This window comes from Peromyscus eremicus, chromosome 4, assembly GCF_949786415.1.
Source record: "Peromyscus eremicus chromosome 4, PerEre_H2_v1, whole genome shotgun sequence".
In the NCBI taxonomy this organism is placed as follows: domain Eukaryota; kingdom Metazoa; phylum Chordata; class Mammalia; order Rodentia; family Cricetidae; genus Peromyscus; species Peromyscus eremicus.
This window is the reverse complement of record NC_081419.1, coordinates 130,445,394-130,462,108: the sequence shown is the minus strand read 5'-3', so window position 1 is coordinate 130,462,108 and position 16,715 is coordinate 130,445,394. Positions and strand designations below refer to the sequence as shown.

The 16,715-nt window shown below is 49.7% G+C and overlaps 2 protein-coding genes across 3 annotated transcripts in view; one reads left to right on the top strand and one right to left on the bottom strand.

The window, feature by feature from the left end:
• Samhd1 (SAM and HD domain containing deoxynucleoside triphosphate triphosphohydrolase 1) overlaps window positions 1–4,235 on the top strand; it is a 41,693-nt gene extending 37,458 nt beyond the window's left edge. Inside the window, exon 16 of the mRNA XM_059261789.1 lies at window positions 2,244–4,235. Within this exon, the coding sequence (XP_059117772.1) occupies window positions 2,244–2,354 (111 nt within the window). The 3' untranslated portion in view covers window positions 2,355–4,235. The remainder of the gene's footprint in view (window positions 1–2,243) is intronic.
• Window positions 4,236–5,512: 1,277 nt separating this feature from the next.
• Window positions 5,513–15,848, bottom strand: Tldc2 (TBC/LysM-associated domain containing 2). Of its 2 annotated transcripts, XM_059259711.1 has the most exons (6): window positions 15,816–15,848; window positions 14,396–14,554; window positions 13,728–13,880; window positions 10,370–10,465; window positions 6,432–6,505; window positions 5,513–5,648 (listed from the first exon to the last, which is right to left on the bottom strand). In XM_059259711.1, exons 1-6 carry the CDS (start codon window positions 15,846–15,848, stop codon window positions 5,513–5,515), a joined length of 651 nt encoding a protein of 216 aa, XP_059115694.1. The 2 variants fall into 2 exon arrangements, with proteins under 2 accessions (XP_059115694.1, XP_059115695.1); XM_059259712.1 differs by lacking the exon at window positions 10,370–10,465.
• Window positions 15,849–16,715: the final 867 nt, after the last annotated feature.

Genomic DNA, 16,715 nt, shown 5'->3' with positions numbered 1-16,715 from the left:
TACACATAAAATAAAAAATCTAGGGGAAAATCCTAAAAAAAAGGTGGAGAAGTGATTGAGGAAGGCACCCAATGTTACCCTCTGGCTTCCACATGTGCCACGTAGTCAAGATCACCTGCACACACACAATACGCATACGTACACATACATATACACTACACACACACCCCTCATGCATACCAGATACATATGCACAATACACATATATCACACACAACACACATACACACACACAACACACATGTGTGCCACATACATTCACACAATACACATATATCACACACAATACACATACACACACACCACACACACACATATACACACTTTTTTTGTTGTTTAAAGGAAAGGGAAATAAAAACACTGGTGTATGTGATAAGTACCTTAAGCCTGGGTATATTAACTCATCAGACAAGTTTGCTTGGTTTGTTTCTTGTCGGGCCCTATGTTAGGTGCCGGGAAGAAGCAGTACCTAAGATAGACAGTTCCTTAGTGCTCTGGGTCTCACTCTAGGTGTGGACCACAAACACAGAAGGAAACAGCAATTGTGTCGCATAGTGAGTGTTGTGGGGTGCGAAAGGAGATCTAGCCAGACTTGGTGAGATGAGAAAAGCCTGCCTCGGGAGAGCTTGCGAGCCGACCCCTGAGGAAGAGAAGACTTGACAGGCCAGCGGCAGGGCTGGTGTTGAGACAGAACAACATGGAGGTAGCTGAAAAGGTAACAGAGAACACGAGGCCTCTCAGGAACAGCATTGAGTGTGAGATACTGTCTGCCGTCTGGTCTGGAGGGGCAGTCTGGAGCCATTGAACTGGAGTGAGGGAAAATCTTTTAACAATTGCTAGAGTTGAAATCAGAAGGAAGTGTGATGGAAATAGGAGTTTTACAAATACTGCTGCCCTTGAGATGAACAGTAGTTGTTGTAGAATATTATTTTAAGGTGTGTTACTTTTGTTTATGTTGCATTTGTTTAACTCCGTGAAGCTGTGTTCCTGTGCCTATCTAGAACACCTGATGGTCTAATAAAGACCTGGCAGCCAATGGCGAGGCAGGAGAAAGGATAGGCGGGGCTGGCAGGTGGAGAGAATAAATAAAAGGAGAAATCAGAAGAAGAAGAGAGATGGAGGAGTGATGAAGGAAAAAAAGAAGTAGCCAGAGAAGGAGGAGGACCCCAGGGGCCAGCCACCCAGCTACAAAACCAGCAACAGATTAAAAAACAAAGAAAAGTACACAGGAATAGAAAAGGAAAAGCCCAGAGGCAAAAGACAGATGGGATAATTTAAAGTTTAGGAGAGCTGGCAAGAAAGGCTGGGTGTTTATAAGTGAGAATAAGCCTCCGTGTGTGATTTATTTGGGAGCTGGGTGACAGGCCCCCCAAAAGAGTAAAAACAAATAACAAGTAGTAGCTCACAAAAGCTCTGTCCAGCTCGATCCAGTGTGTTCAGCAGAAGACGTTTAACATGGGGATGTTTCCAAAGTTTTGGTAGAGCAAATGGCAGACAGTGAGACGAATGCCTGGACGATGTCACTGCCTTCTAGGAGAGGCTGATGGAGCAGGTGGGAGGTCAAGAGCTGTGGCCCCTTCCAGGAGCTGGAACCTGAATGGTAACGGCCCCTGAAACCCACACCAGAGGAGATTCCGGGCTTCTCCGCCTTCCATGCTTCACCTGAGAAGCCACTAGGCATGAGGGCTAGAAAAGGCCACTGAGAAGAGAGAAAAGAGAGAGAGCGGCTGCCGTCTGAGTGGGGCGCGAAGGGGTGATAAGTACCTGGAGCAAATGGGCAGAGCCTCATCCCAGGGGGCAGGCCCGGTTAGAGGGCCTTGCTGCTCATGCTCCCCCACCCCCGTCAGGTCATTGTGGTCCCAATGTCCCCGTCGTCATCTGTCCCCATCCTCCCTGTCCCCTCTTTGTTCTCCCCCATTTGCAGACCTGGGTCATTTGTTTTAGAGACTGGGAAAAAGAGAAGCAAGAATCCAATGTAGCTTGTGGTCCCCAAGAGTCCCACGTAGTGTGTGAACTCAGCCAGTTCTGGGCTGCAGTGTGCTGTGTCTCAGCCATTTTCCCATGAAGACCTTTACCTGCTTAGGACTGTGGTGTTTTGGTTTAATCCAGAACATATACAACTTAGAATTTCTTAGGAGTAAGTGTGTGTAAGTAAGGGTATGTGCGCCTGAGACTGCACTCTAAAATACAGTGATGGAAACTGGCTTTTTTCTGTGTCCTGACTCTCTCTCTCTCTTTCATAGGATGGTGACATTATAGCCCCACTTATAACACCTCTGAAATGGCAGAAAGATCGTCCAGATTGCCGCCAAAAAGCATCCAAAGACGAAGTAAAAAAACAGCTCTTTATATAGACCTCTTCCCTCTTCACAGTGAAGTTAGGATATGTGACCAGAGTCCACTAGTGATTTTTATTTAGTATTTTGAATGTACACACATGCCGAAGGGTAAGTTACTTTTATTCAGAATGAAAAGTGGTAATATTAGCCCATTTTTGCTCTGCTTACTGTGGAGTGGGAATGAGAATGGCCCCACAGGCTCATATAATTGAATGCTTAGTCACCAGGGAGTGTCACTGTTTGAAAGGATTACAAGGATCAGGAGGTGTGGCCTTGTTGGAGAGAGTGTGTCACTGGGGGTGGCCTTTGAGGTTTCAAAAGTCCTTGCCAGGTCCAATCTCTGTCTCTCTCTGCCTATGGGTCAGGATGTAGCTCTCAGCTACTGCTCCAGCTCCATGCTCCCCACCGTGATGATAGTGGACTAAACCTCTAAAGCTGTAAACAAGCCCCCAATTAACTGCTTTCTTTTATAAGAGTTGCCTATGGTGTCTCTCGACAGTAACAGAACAGTGGCTAAGTCACACTATGAAAAGCATTAGCTTGTGTATTTTTAACATTAATTGAAGCTTTTTTCCTTTAGCAACCTATTTTCTCAGGATAACTTTCCCATCTCTTCTGAACTCTTAGGACAAATGATTGTCTTTTGTTTTTAATTTAGAAATTGAGACAAGGGCACAAATTGGAATTCAAAGTTGAAATTGTCCTGTACCACATGGTTAAAAAGTAAACAAAATCCTAGCCCCCCTGAAAAGGTGCCCCTCACCCTGCTCCTCCCAGCAGAGAAAGCCGCCACCCCCCTCCAGCCTTGTTAAGTGCCAGGCTGGGGAAGCATCAGGGGGCAGCTCTTGTGGAGAGGAGCAGAGGTGTGCCAGGCAAGTCCTCCACCACTGACCAGCAGCTCCACCCCTGTCTCCTAGTATAACCCCCTGCCCCTGCTGTAGGGGGTGCTAGGGTCAGAGGGGACCTCATACCAGGCTGCTCTCTGAGTCTGATGTGGCTCCAGACATGATCAGCTTCTTTGCACCTGGAACCACTCCAGCCCCAAGGGACTCAGCGCTGCCAGCCTGGGCATGGCCCTTCCACCTCTTCTGAGTTGGCCTGGCCAGCTGCTCAGAAAACACCACAGACACCGTCCTGCCTGCTCTCACCTGGGATTTCACCACCGCTGCTTCGTTGTATTTATGAGTTTCAGAATATTCTGGACTGCGTGTGTGAGCCTAGTGGCCACCCAGTGGGTCCCAGGTTCTCCCATGTCACTTGCTGTTCCCAGCAGTGCAGAGCCGCCCGTGGTTGAGTTCACCTGCACCGCTCCCCTCACCCCGCTCTGCACAGCTTTACCAAGAACCCAGTCTAGCTGGAGTCGAAGGGGGTGGTAACCGGAGGCAACAACTGCAGATGACACCTTAGTCATGACGTTCCCCTAAGTGAGGTGGCAGCCCTGGCAGTGGGGAGCCCGAGGACACCAGCAGATTGCCTGTGCCAGCTCCCCTCTGGGTAGCCAGGTTCTATTCTGTCCATTTGTAAGTGAAAGAGTATTTGGTGTGTTTGCCTCTCCGGGCTCGTAGATGCACAAGGGAGGTTCTAGCTTGCCCTGCTAGCCACGGGCCTCTCACATTCAGGGAGATGGCCAGAGGTCCCACCTTTGTGGGCCCAGACTCAATGTTAAGAATGGTATATTTTCTGCTACTGTTGTTTTATTTTATGTTTTGTTTCTTATTTTTAACTCCTTGTGGTTTATTCTGGAATTTTGTAGTCCTAATTTTGTACCGTGGTATCTGGGAAACATCTCTGACCCCCTTTATGTACAAGAGAGCTCTATTTTATGCCTTTGAAGCTATTTTCATTGTGAGTACCTGTGTCATTTACAAGACCACATAAAAATGGAGATTTTTAACAGCTTGGCCTCTAAGTTACTGAACACGGTCAGCTCGATGTAAATAGAACCACAGGTTGAGTGATGGTGATTTCAGTTGGGTGAGGGAGACAGCTGCAGTGAAACTTTCATGAATGTATTTCTCTCTTGAAACTATAGAGGTGTGCTCCTTAATTACTGTCTCCTCACACCCTGTGTGCCTGGTTTGGATTCCTGTGCAAAGCAACGTGTTTTCTGTAGGACCCATGGAGATGCTTCATGGTGTCACAACACTGTGTTGGGTCTGAAAGATAGTGGTATTGACAAGGTCCCAGGTTCTCAGTTTTCCTCATAAAATAAGAGCAGGATATAGTTTGCTCCCTTCCAGCAGGAGGCAGACCCTGCATGGAACGGATGATAGAGCCTTAGTTCACAAGGCTCTTGTGCCTGAAAAATGAACTCTTTCCTCTCTCAAGCCCCTGGGGTCTGCAAAGGTTCAGCTCCTTTGCCCAAATATACATACTGTTCATTTTCAGCTTTTATGTCTCTCCCATGAAATCAAGTAACAGATGTGCGAGCACCTGACCCATTGGTGGCCTCCAACCCCACCCTTTGGCTTCTAGAAGACACAGCAAGGGAGGGTAAAATGATGCTTCCATTCTTTATTAGTTTCTAGTAGCTGAGTCCAGGTTTCTGGGGTTTGATAGCATTCTTCAACTAAGTCTCTAAAACATACAAAAAGAAGTGTGGCCGGACGGCGGTGGCACACGCCTTTAACCCCAGCACTCAGGAGGCAGAGCCAGGCGGATCTCTGTGAGTTCGAGGCCAGCCTGGTCTACAGAGTGAGATTCAGGACAGGCTTCAAAACTACACAGAGAGACCCTGTCTCGAAAAAGAAAAAAAAAAAAGTGTGTGTGTGTGTGTGTGTGTGTGTGTGTGTGTGTATGCTCGTGTACACACCTGACTTGTTTGGAAGGATATGGAAATGTTATTGGGGGAGGCAGTTGTTTGTTGTTTTTATGGGTCTTTTGTTCTGTTTTGTTGGTCTTGTTCTGGGTTCTCTAGGAATTGTCAAATCCTGTAATGACAAATTTCATGCTTCTTCAGCAAGAGTGTCTTTCACACTTTCACAGTCAACTCTGCTGGAGAACAGGGGCTGCCCATCCCTGCCCTGGGTTTTCGGGCCATTAGGAGGCTGGCTAAGAGCCACAGTCCACATGAGGGTTCTCCATCATCCTGAGTCAGGCAGAATGGCTGCCCTGTGTGAGCAAGGCCTGGGCAGCATACGAAAGTGACTCGAGCATCTTGGTCCTGGGAGGTGTCAGCTCAGAACCCAGGCCTCCAGCTCCTCGATGCAAAATTGCTCTTGCCGGGCCAGCACTTCATTGTTAAAGGTAGCACAGGGGTAGCTTCCCCCGTGGTACAAGTCTCCATCCAACCACAGCCCAAACTGGCCGCTAAAGAGAAGAGGAACTGGGCTGTAAAGATGGCTCAGTTGGTACAGTGTCTGCCTCACAAGCGTGAGCACCTGCCCCCAGCACCAACATAAGAAGCCAGGCAGGTCACATTCCCTCTGCAGCCCTGGTACAGGGGGAGTGAAGACGGGGTGAGGGGTGGAGGGTGGGGTGGGGGGGAGGGCCCAGAGCTTGCCAGCCAGCCGATCTAGCCAGTCAGTGAGAGATGGACTGTGGAACACACCTGAGGTCAACTTCAGTCACACACACACACACACACACACACACACACACACACACACACACACACACACACGGAGCTGTGCTTATTGAGGAATGTTTTCATTTAGGTATAACTTAATGTGCTTCCGTGTGAAGTCACAACAGGGTGAGGCTACCCTCCATTTTTGTTCCTAACCCGCCCCCGCTCCTGTCCACAGACACAGGCTGCATTCCTAGCTAGATGCAGGTCTTCTAATGAGCCATTTCCCATGGGACTCGGAAATCTGGGCCTTTCCCATCTTGTGACTATAACCTCATCCGCGTGGACATTCCCAGAGTCAGTTCAGACCATGATGACACTAACCAGTTGGCCCACTCTCCTCATTTGACCTAGAGGAGGGTTGGTTGAGTGTGGGCCTCTGGGGATGGGCCATGGGGCTGATGCTAGAGGGCACTGAAGTCAGCCTGAAAGACTCAGCCTGCCGGTTCCACCTGCGACACCCTTAGAAGAGGAAAACAAGCCATCCCAAGACGTGGGGGGGGGGGGGGGGGACAGACACACACCTTCCACTGCCCATCATCAGTGAGTCCAGGTCTCCTTTCACGAAGAAAGAGTTGTTTCCTGTCCACTTGAAGACCTGGGTGAGAAGGAAAGGCTGGGTCACGTTGAACCTGTCCTTGCGGTCTGACTCCAATCCACGTGGTGGCAGTGTTGTGCAGGGGCCAGACGCTCCTGGGCCCAGTGAGTAAGATTTCAGTTTCCTTGGGCTCCACCCCTATGCCCTCTGCTTTGGATCCCCTACATCCTAGCGGCACCTTCATGCCAGCAGTAAAACAAAACCTCCGAGGCTTCCTGCTTTCAAAGATGGAAAGAGGAGGGAGAAAGGCCAGGCCTGGAGTTGGGTGGAACTGTCTCCCAGTCAACCTATCCCATGACCTACAGGCTAGTAAGGCTCACCATGACCTCCTGTGACTTCTCTGCCCCACCCTCTGGGTCACAGCCTCCTGCTGGTCTTGCCTCCCATCATATACTGCCCACAGCTCTCTCCATAGTGACCTGAATGGCCCATCCCAACCCTAAATCACATTTTAAGTCTTCTACCTAAAGCCTTCTGACATTCTCCACTGTGAAGGAGACAGAATCCAGTCCTCCAGCCAGAGTGCACCTGCCGCCATCCCTTTTCTTTATACCCTCTCCTTCTCTTACTGACTGAGCCACACTGACCTTTCTGTTCACCAGCATGTGAAAGTGCTCATGCCTTAGGGCCCTCCTACTTTCAGACCCCTCCGCCACAGCTCCCCACAACTCCATCCTCAAGGGTCTCTTCTTACCCTACAGACTGAGTGTCATTGCAGAGAGCCTGTTTTCCTAGGCCTCTACCCCTCTGAGACGGCTCCATTCCTGTAGTAGTGTGTCTTCTCTGTCTACCCCACTACAATGTAAATTCCAGGAGAACTGCCCAGATGCCCTGCTAGACTCTGAAATGAAAGAGTGAATATTCAAAGAGCCAAATTAGGCAATAAAAAGGCTTTTTAAAGGGTCAGAAAAGTATAGTATGTTGCTTCCTGTAATTAGATGTCACAAATGCTAAGAGCAGACCCCGGAGGAATAGAAAAAGATAAAGAAGCAAGCTGAGAAGGGATGAGATAAAGTGAACAGTGACCTCAAGAAGCCAAGATTGCCCAGCACTTCCGCACTTCCTCTGCTTTCTCCAAGGACATGTCCTAATTTAAAAGAGCAAGATAAACATTGCTACAGAAGACACTAAGACGAAGTTGGTGGTGTTGCTTGGATAGCAGTTACGTGTGCAAGCACTGGGAATTCATAAAGAGCGCCAGGCCAGGCACAGCCAAGGATTAAGTTTTTCAGTGTATGGAATTCTTACAGGCTGGGGTGACTGTGATCCCTTGGACATGATGGAGTTTGTGTAATAATTTTTTTTTAGCGCTCACATACTAGGCACAGCTAGGCATTGGGTAGAACAGTGGACATGAACAAAAACATCTGCCTCATATGACATTTCAGGAGGAGACAGATAAAGAAATAAGAGAAATGGTATGTTAGAAACACTAGTGAGAAACGACAGGCAAAGGGGCACTAAAGTTTTCAGGGAATGGTCATTTAAAATAGTCAGTCCCTGCAATGGCTACGGTAGGGCACAGTCGGACAGTCCTGACGAGTCAATGGGAGGGTGTGCAGAGTAGAATAGTACATGCAAAGGCCCTGAGGCAGGCGTGGGCCTGTATGTTTGCCTTCCAGCTTAGGCCAGCTGGGGCAAAGTGATGGGAAAAATAGATACCCACTATTAGAAAGGGGTCAGGGAAGAGCCATCAGTGTGTGGATGGCATGAGAGAAGCCACAGAGGAAGCAGGGGTGGTCAGCGAAGATAACCGAATCCCCAGCTCTGAGGATAGGAACTAGCAGGAAGCTCCAACAGGAGTACGTGCTGAAGTAAGGAAGGTGGCGACAATCAGCCTACAGGCTTGGTGACCCTGCGTAACTGACCCCTTTACCTCTCTCCCAAGAAGGGAAGGTAGCTTGCAGTGATGGAGGCTGTGCAACACACTAGGTTTTTGTTTTGTTTTGTTTTGTTTTGTTTCTCTGTGTAGCTTTGGAGCCTGTCCTGGAACTCACTTTGTAGCCCCGGCTGGCCTCGAACTCACAGATATTCACCTGGCTCTGCCTCCTAAGTACTGGAATTAAAGGCGTGTGCCACCACTGCCCAGTGAGACCAGGTATTTTTGTCATTGGCAAGGCCATCCACACCCCGGTGACCATCTTGGTGTGAGATTAGATGACGGTGTGGCAGAGAGTGTTTTCAGGTGTCTGTGCATTGGAGGGGAGACCTCTAATAGCAAACAAAAGCATCCAGAACTAGTTCTCCATCCATCAAACAAGTGTGAACAAATAGCTGTCAAGGACACACTAAGCAAATACATGTTCTACCTTACACATTGACCTAGTCCACTGTTGTGGTCCTTCCTTCATTGGTGGTTCCTGCATGTGCACTCTTCCCCTCATCCTCTGCCTCCGGAGTGCCCTGCCTGAATTCACACTCTGGGGCTGGTTTCCATATCTCCCTTCACCACCGACTGAGTTGGGCATGTTAGCCAACCTTTCTGTGCCTCAGTTCCCTCATCTGTAAGATGTGGCAATGATAACAGCATGCACATGTGGGATTTTTTTTTAACCCCTGAGACAGTGTTTCTCTGTGTAGCCCTGACTATCCTGGAGCTCGCTCTGTAGACCAGGCTAGCCTTGAACTCACAGAGATCCACCTGCCTCTGGCTCCTGATTGCTGGGATTAAAGGCGTACACCACCACTGCCCAGTGACCTGTGGGGTTTTTTTTTTTTCAATAACTACATGTGCCATTTTGTGAGGTGATAAATGCAGACCCGTGAGTTACTATGGTGTCTATTTATGGTAAACATTGCATGCTCTGCCTATCGCAGGCACTCGGCAGCTTCAGTTAAGCCAACGACCCAGTGACAGAGAATATTTATATGGAAGATGTTTGGGACTCTGTCTCCCGCCTTCAAAAGCCCCAGCTCTTCAGCAGCTTCTGGTCTCTGAAGTTCCAGTCACCTGTGCCTGTCACTGATCTCTTTCCACTTGGGGGACCCGAGCGCAGAAATCAGTCTCCCCATTCTTTCCCAGCTCCCTAGTGAACTTCGTGGGTCCATCCACCCGTCTCCTCGGCCCATTTCTTCCTCAGTTGCAGTCTCCAGGCGCTTCATGGTCACATCTGGCTCTTGTCCTTAGCAAGGAGTGCAAGGAACCCCTCAGTTCATTTCGGATGTCCCTCTCCATCTGCCCACTCCTTCCTGTTGTCCTACACATGGCTCAGCTCTTGCCACTGCTCCAAGTATTTGCCCTCAAGGAGACCCCTCCTTTGTTCCACCCTTCATTCCCTCTGGCTTCGCTGGCCTCCGGCCCACTCTAGGCTCTGTGGGCCACTTGGTATTTTCCCTCTGTCCTACCCTTCCCCCACTGTTTCCTGTGAATGGGGCCTGCCAAGAGCTGGGTCTGAGAACACTGGCTGCTCTGGTACAAGCCTGGCCAAAGGAGAGCCTTACCCTGCTGAGAAAAGGACAGGGCAGAAATGGCCTCTTCCTGCCACGACCGGACTGGCATGCTCTCTGGGGCTCCTCTCCTCACGCAGAGGGACTGTGTGATTCCTCTCTCCTCCAGCCTTCATGTGCATACCTCACAAGAAGCCACTGGACATACCCTCCTCCTCCCACACCTCAGGTCTACCTGCACGAGAACCCATCTTGTCATTTCCCGCCTGTGCAGAACAGTATGCCTCCCTTGCTCAATCAGCTCATGGTTTCTGGAGATCTTGATGGGCAGCTAAGGGCATTTCCATGCCCACCATTGCCCTGTGGAGAAGTGGACAGGAGGCAGCCCAGCATGGGGACTGAAGCTGGGAGCCACTAGCATCCCCAGAGCTGTGACCTGTCATAGCCTTCCTCCATGACAGAAGGTGGGAACCTCACCTTTAGCTGTGGGGAGAATGAGAAGAGGAATGTCTCGCCGGTGCCATAGAAGCCTTTGCTGAGTCGGATAGCTGAGGAGGAGAAGGCGCCAAACATCTGGAAAACAGAGACCAGTGCAAGAAAGGAGCTGGGAGTCTACCAGCCACCTTCACCAGGCTTGCAAGTGTGCCCTCAGCCTCCAAGGCTCTGGGGGAGCTGGGTGTAAAGCTGGGGATAGGGAGTCTCCAAGGCCACCAGCCTGCCCTCTTTCCCACACTCCACAGGAAGAGCCCTTTGCTGGCTGCCTCCCCTGAAGTGTTCTGACTCTCAGCTCTCACTCGTTTTCTCTCTCCCTCCCTCCCTCTCTTTCCTCTCCTCTTTTCCTCTTCAGGGTCCTTCTGTGTAACCAAGGCTGACCCAGAGCTTAATTCCATGAGAGCCTTTACAGGCATGTGCCATGGCCAGCCTACCTTTTCTTAAATATACTTTGTGTGTCTGTATTGTATGAATGTGAATATGTTCATGTGTGTGCATAGGTGTACACACACACATACACGTTCCCATGCATGTAGAAGCCAGAGGCCAATATGGACTCTCTTCCTCTATTGCCTTCCATGTTATTTTTTGAGACAGGCTCTAAATCTGGAACTGACCAATGAGACTGGCTGACCAGCAAGCTCCAGGGTCCTCCTGTGTCTGCCTCCCAGTGCTGGGGTTACAGGCACATCCTACCCCCCCCTGCTTTTTACATGGCTGCTGGGAATTGAACTCAGGTCCTCATGCTTGCATGGCAAATACTTTACTGACAGAACCATCGTCTCAGCCCCAAATATACTTATTTCATACGAGTAATGCTTCTAGAAGAGCTGGCAATCATACACAAGCAGAAAGAAAATGAAATAAGCCACAGTCAAATCTCCTTCTTCCTCCCTGAGATTTCTTCTGTCACTTCCTCTTGGCACCTGTCCAATGCCAGTGCGCAGACTTTCCGACGTACTGACACCCACACATAAACCGTTCCTTCTTGCTTTTCTGCACCGACTTCAAGTGTACAGAAGAGCACAGGGCCAGGGGTGTATGTCCGTTAGTAGAGTGCTGGCCTGGCATGTGCAAGGTCCTAGGCTCAACCCCAGCACCACCAAAAGTTTACTTTTTAAAGTTCAAAACAAGTACAGCTTCCTTGCAGCTTAGACCCAACAGGGAGCTTGCTCTAGTTCCCAGCTAGCTTTTTCTCTTTACATTTCTCAGACCCACTTGACCGCTATGATCTGCTGGGGATGTCTTTCTATATGCTGTGAAATGTGTTGCTCTGACTGATTGATAAATAAAATGCTGATTGGCCAGTGGCCAGACAGGAAGTATAGTGTAGGTGGGATAAGCAGAGAGGAGAATTCTGGGAAGTGGAAGGCTGAGTCAGGAGACACTGCCAGCCGCTGCCGCTGCCATGAGATGCAAGATGTGAAGGCATAACTGGGAAAAGGTACCAAGCCATGTGGCTAAACATAAATAAGAATTATGGGTTAATTTAAGTGTAAGATCTAGCTAGCAAGAAGCCTGAGCCATTAGGCTAAACAGTTTTAATTAATTAATATAAGAGTCTGTGTGTTTATTTGGGTCTGAGCGGCTGTGGAAAACTCCAGCTACAATGATCCTTCGTTCCTAATACAACAACTTCCAAGAATGGGGCTTACCCTTCTATAACCCCCATGCTGTTATCACACCTAAGGGAACTAACAATAATCCTGGTTGTAGTGAGAGCTGTTTGAGCCATGCCCTGAAGAACCACCTCTCTTGAGGTAGCAGGTAACTGTTACATCTGTCTATGATCTTGAGGTACATGCCCCTGAGGCGTGGCCATGGCGCACGTGGGGGGGGTGGGCTCAAGACTTGGGATGTGTGTACACAGCTCTCTCTTCGCTACCTTGTGGTTTTGGATGCTAAGAACAGTGTTGGACCGTGCCTCACCCTTCCAGGATCCTGCGACAAATTCCTTTATTCTGTCTTGTGAGTTAACCCCCAAATAAATTCCTTTGAGCCTGGGCTACCAAGTGAGTTCCAGGAAAGGTGCGAAGCTACACAGAGAAACCCTGTCTCGAAAAACTAAAATAAATAAATAAATAAATAAATAAATAAATAAATAAATAAATAAATAAATAAATAAATAAATAAATAAATTCCTTTGATCATTAAGCAGACTCCGTGGATTGCTAGCGATATAATCCCAATACCTGGTATTATCTCTTTGTATCATTGTGTACTCAGTTGTCCCCAATTATCTCAAGAACGTGCCTCACACCCCGCTTTAAAGAGAAAACAACACACTTGATAGCTGTGCTTCTGCATCTTGCTTCTTGCCTGCCTGCTATTTGGTTGACCTCTTCCTTCTGAGGGATGGCTTCTGGGGTTGGGGTGCGAACCTCACAGTGCTGCATAGGGGAGCCATGGGATGCAGGATTTAGACCTCATGCTAGGAGAAACTTCCCATAGTACATAGTTCTCTGCCACAGAAGGGGCTCGCTCTGAACAGGGTGAGTGTCTTGGCTCTCAAGCACAAAGTCTTCCCAGAGAGACTCCTGTCTATGTGGGGACCCTTGAGATCTTCCAACTCTGTTCCTTCTATAGAGGAGCATTTGAAAGCAGCTCTCAATCCCACCCACCTTCTGCATGGAGAACCTGCCAGAAATTCTATTGTTAGAGAGACCACATAGACTTCAGGCAGAGCGGTCAGAGTTCCTCTTGTGGCGTGTAGGAACTGCCTTGGCTGTCCCCTCTGATTTCCTCCAATCCATTCTTCCCCACCAGCTGGGGATATTTTCAAAATATGCATCCATCATTTAGATGTAGATCGTCTGCTTGACTTCTGTAAGAGCCAGAGGCGATGACATCTGTCTGTACTCAGCACTGGGGAGACTGAGGCAGGAGGATCTAGAGTGCAAGGTCAGCATAGGCAACATACAGGATTCAGAGCCAGTTTGTGTTTTAGTCAGTGAGACTCTGTCTCACAATAAATCAAAACCATCCACCCATGGTCTTGTGCTTGCAAACATAAGGTGTAGTTTGGCACGGCCTCAGTGGTTAGTTGCTCAGTGCCCCACCACCCACCCCTTACACACACAAGAAATTAGACCATTAGCTCTAAGTGTGCTGGACCATTTCTGGCTTGATTCCGCTCTTCTCCACATCACCTAACCTGGCACACAAAAGTGACTTCAGACACATGAGTGAGCAACTAAGACTCCAAGTGGGACAGGCCCGAGTGCCACCATCAGTGTACCTCACAGGTGATATAGCCTGCCATCTCTACCTCCTTGCATCTCACTCTGCCCTGGGCAGTACCCACTGGCCTGGCTGGGAGCCCCCATGCCCTGTCCCAGCTCACCTGTCCATCCTGGTCTCTCAACACCAGCAGTACTGGCCCACTGTGACCCTCCATCTGCCGGTATAGTCTCCGAAGACTAAAGCCGTCCCTTGATGTGCAGAAGACCAGACTCCAGGGGTGGCCAGTGACTCTTGGGGGTAGGTGGAGACTGAGCTGGAGGCAGAGCTAGAGCTGAGTGACAGGATTGCCTCCATCTCCCCCCACCCCCACCCCTCAGCCTTTTACTTTGTTCAAAGGCTCTGCACCCATTAGATATAGCCTTTAGAGCTGTTTTTGTTCCCATTTTGTGGATGAGAAAACCGAGGTTCAGGGCAATGGAGAGTAGATGGCAGAAACAGCATTCCAAGCCAGGGCAGATCTCTGGGAACTCACCTTGGTCACTGGGTCCTTAGAGGATAGAAGAGAGGCTGAACCCTTCCTCCTGGAACTCCTTTATGTGTCTGCCCCACCCCAGCTCTGGCTTTAGTCCCCAGGATCCATGTCACCCTTGCTACCTTCTCCAGCTCTACCCAGTGAGAAAGGGGCCACTAGTGTGACGAGAGAGGACAGCGAAGGCCAGGGAGAAAGCATGATTGATTCAAGGTGACACTGAAGCTTTTCCTCTGGGTGTGGCTGGTACAGGGAAGAGGTCCAGGGCTGAAGTCCTACTCCAGAGAATGTGCCCGAACCTGCCTAATCTCTGAGGCACCCAGGACCTGGCTGGCTTCTGTCAGCTGAGGCTCTACGGGGTCCTGAGGGGCTGGGGCTGGGACTGCCTCCACTTTCTCCTCCTCCTCTTCCTCCTCCTCGCCCTCTTCCCCAGACAGGGTGTCCTCCACCTGGGTGGGCTGTAAAGATACAAAGAAGCTTGGTGGATTGAAGGATGCAGGGGCGCCAGCTGTCACCATATCCTGCCCTCAAAAGCCAGGGCTGCTTTGGCCCCTGCCCAGACCCCTGCAAGCCCAGCTCAGCAGAACTGGGAAGCATCCACCACAAGCAAAACTCTGTTCCTGCCTGCAGCCTGCTTCCTCCTGGCTGGCTACTGCTAGCAAAGGAAGTGGGGTGGGCAAAGGCACTCACAGTGCCACTCAGGTGGGCACCATCATCCCTTGCCAGTTTGCTCTAGCCCCAGGGCAAGCACCAGGCTCCACGCTCTGAGCCTGGAAGAGGGCAGAAGGGCAGGTAGGAGTCTAGTTCTGCTGCAGTTGTGTGTGTTTGAACGTGAAATAGTGACTACAACAATACTGATCACAAGAATGGCTGATATTGGCATGGTGTGTGATGAGCATGCTGTGAATGGTCTCTTCGAATTCTCCCTGTAGCCTGAGAAGGTACTACTGATTTCTACATTGTATAGGGAGCTCTGGGATTCGCATTCAGTCAGTGAGGAGACGCGTGCAGTCAGACCTAGCTCCCCGCAAAGTGTGTGTTCGCCCACGTGAGTTGTATGTTGCTTGAAATAGAGGTATGTGTGTGGGCAGGTTGGTGAGAACAGATGTACAGGGCAGATTGGTGAGAGCAGGTGTACAGGGCAGATTGGTGTGTTGACTGTCAGTGTGCTTTGAGGGTGAGCTGGGGTTATATATATTCACGTGGGTATCAGTGGCATGATTGCTAGTGTGGTCATTCTCATTCATTTAGTTGAGCCTCCAAATTCTACCATGGTGTGTTTGAGTGTGTGTGTTCACACATGTGAGCAGGCCTGTACACTATAACATAAGGCTCATCACAGGAGACTCCCATCTGGGAAGGAATGCCCGATATACTCCCTCCTTACCCCCTCCATTACTCAGGCTCAGACCTGGAGGGATCCTCACCTTGAAATAGTCCCCCCAAAGGGTCAGCAACAGTGACCCCCCAAAGGGTCAGCAACCCTTTGGGTGGGGGGAGTCTTGGCACCTAAAGGTTGCTCTAAGTCCTCAATCAGCCCTTGCTTTAAAGCCCCAGCCAGCTGGGAAGGACTTTGAGAGGGGTAAACACACACACACACACACACACACACACACACACACACACACACACACCCTCCAGCCTAGCCCATGCCCCTCCCTGCTAGAGATCTCATCCCCCTCCCAAGTGACCCCATGGCGGCCCGTGCTAAGCCCTTACCAGCTGAGTGTACCGCCATCTCCGGCCTTTCATTCTCCTGTCACAGCCCAGGACAAGGGACAGTCCTCGGCCCTGAGAGAGGAAACACTGCGAGGGTAAAGCCAGCAGTGAGGAGGTGCCTGGGCACTCCCCACTGGCTCCGTGCCTACCCAGCTGCCCTTTGCCCCCTCTCACCTGTGATTACCTGGCCAAGTGGCCGCTGGGTGGGTCTGTGAGCCACTGGACAGACATTCAAGGCCTCATGGGCAGTTAGCCTCTACCACGTTAGCCAGACACAGTAAATTCCAGCTGTGAATTCTGGCCACTTCAGTTTCTTCTAACAGTCTGGCCTAGACACACTGATTCTTTTGTAGGATATCTAAGGTCCAGACGAGGGATCCAGGACCCCTGACTCCATGAATGACTGAGAATAAAATCATTTGCACCCCAGGCCTTAATCACTCAGTATGTAACATTAAAAAATTATTGTAAGCCAGGAGTGGTGGTGCACACACTTAATACCAGCACTCGAGAGGCAGAGGCAGGTAGAGCTCTGTGAGTTCAAGGCCAACCTGGTCTTCATATAGAGTTTCAGGTCAGCCAGGACTACACAATGAGACCCTATCTCAAAAAAAAAAAAAAAAAAAGAAAAAAGAAAAAGAAAGAAAGAAAGGAAGGAAGGAAGGAAAAATTCTGTGTCTGCAGGCAAGAACCAACCAAAGCACATGCATGGAGGCCAGAGGGAAACTATTAGAAGTCAACTCTCTCCTTCCACCTTTATGTGGGTTCCAAGATTTGAACTCAGATCCTCAGGCTTGCATGGTAAGCACTTTCACTCCTGGGACAGGAAACCTCAAAAGACTTTCCAGGACTGACAGCCAACAATTCATGTCCCTCTCAAAGCCAAAGAGCACGCCGTAG

Bases quoted from the DNA above. Each gene is read 5' to 3' on its own strand.
- Tldc2 (XM_059259711.1), bottom strand. From the start codon at position 15,848: ATGAAAGGCCGGAGATGGCGGTACACTCAGCTG. The intron at 6,506-10,369 runs GTGAGGTTCCCA...CTTCTCACCCAG, and splicing joins CATTCTCCCCACAGCTAAAG to GTCTTCAAGTGGACAGGAAA. The intron at 5,649-6,431 runs GTGTGTGTCTGT...TCTTCTCTTTAG, and splicing joins CTGATGATGGGCAGTGGAAG to CGGCCAGTTTGGGCTGTGGT.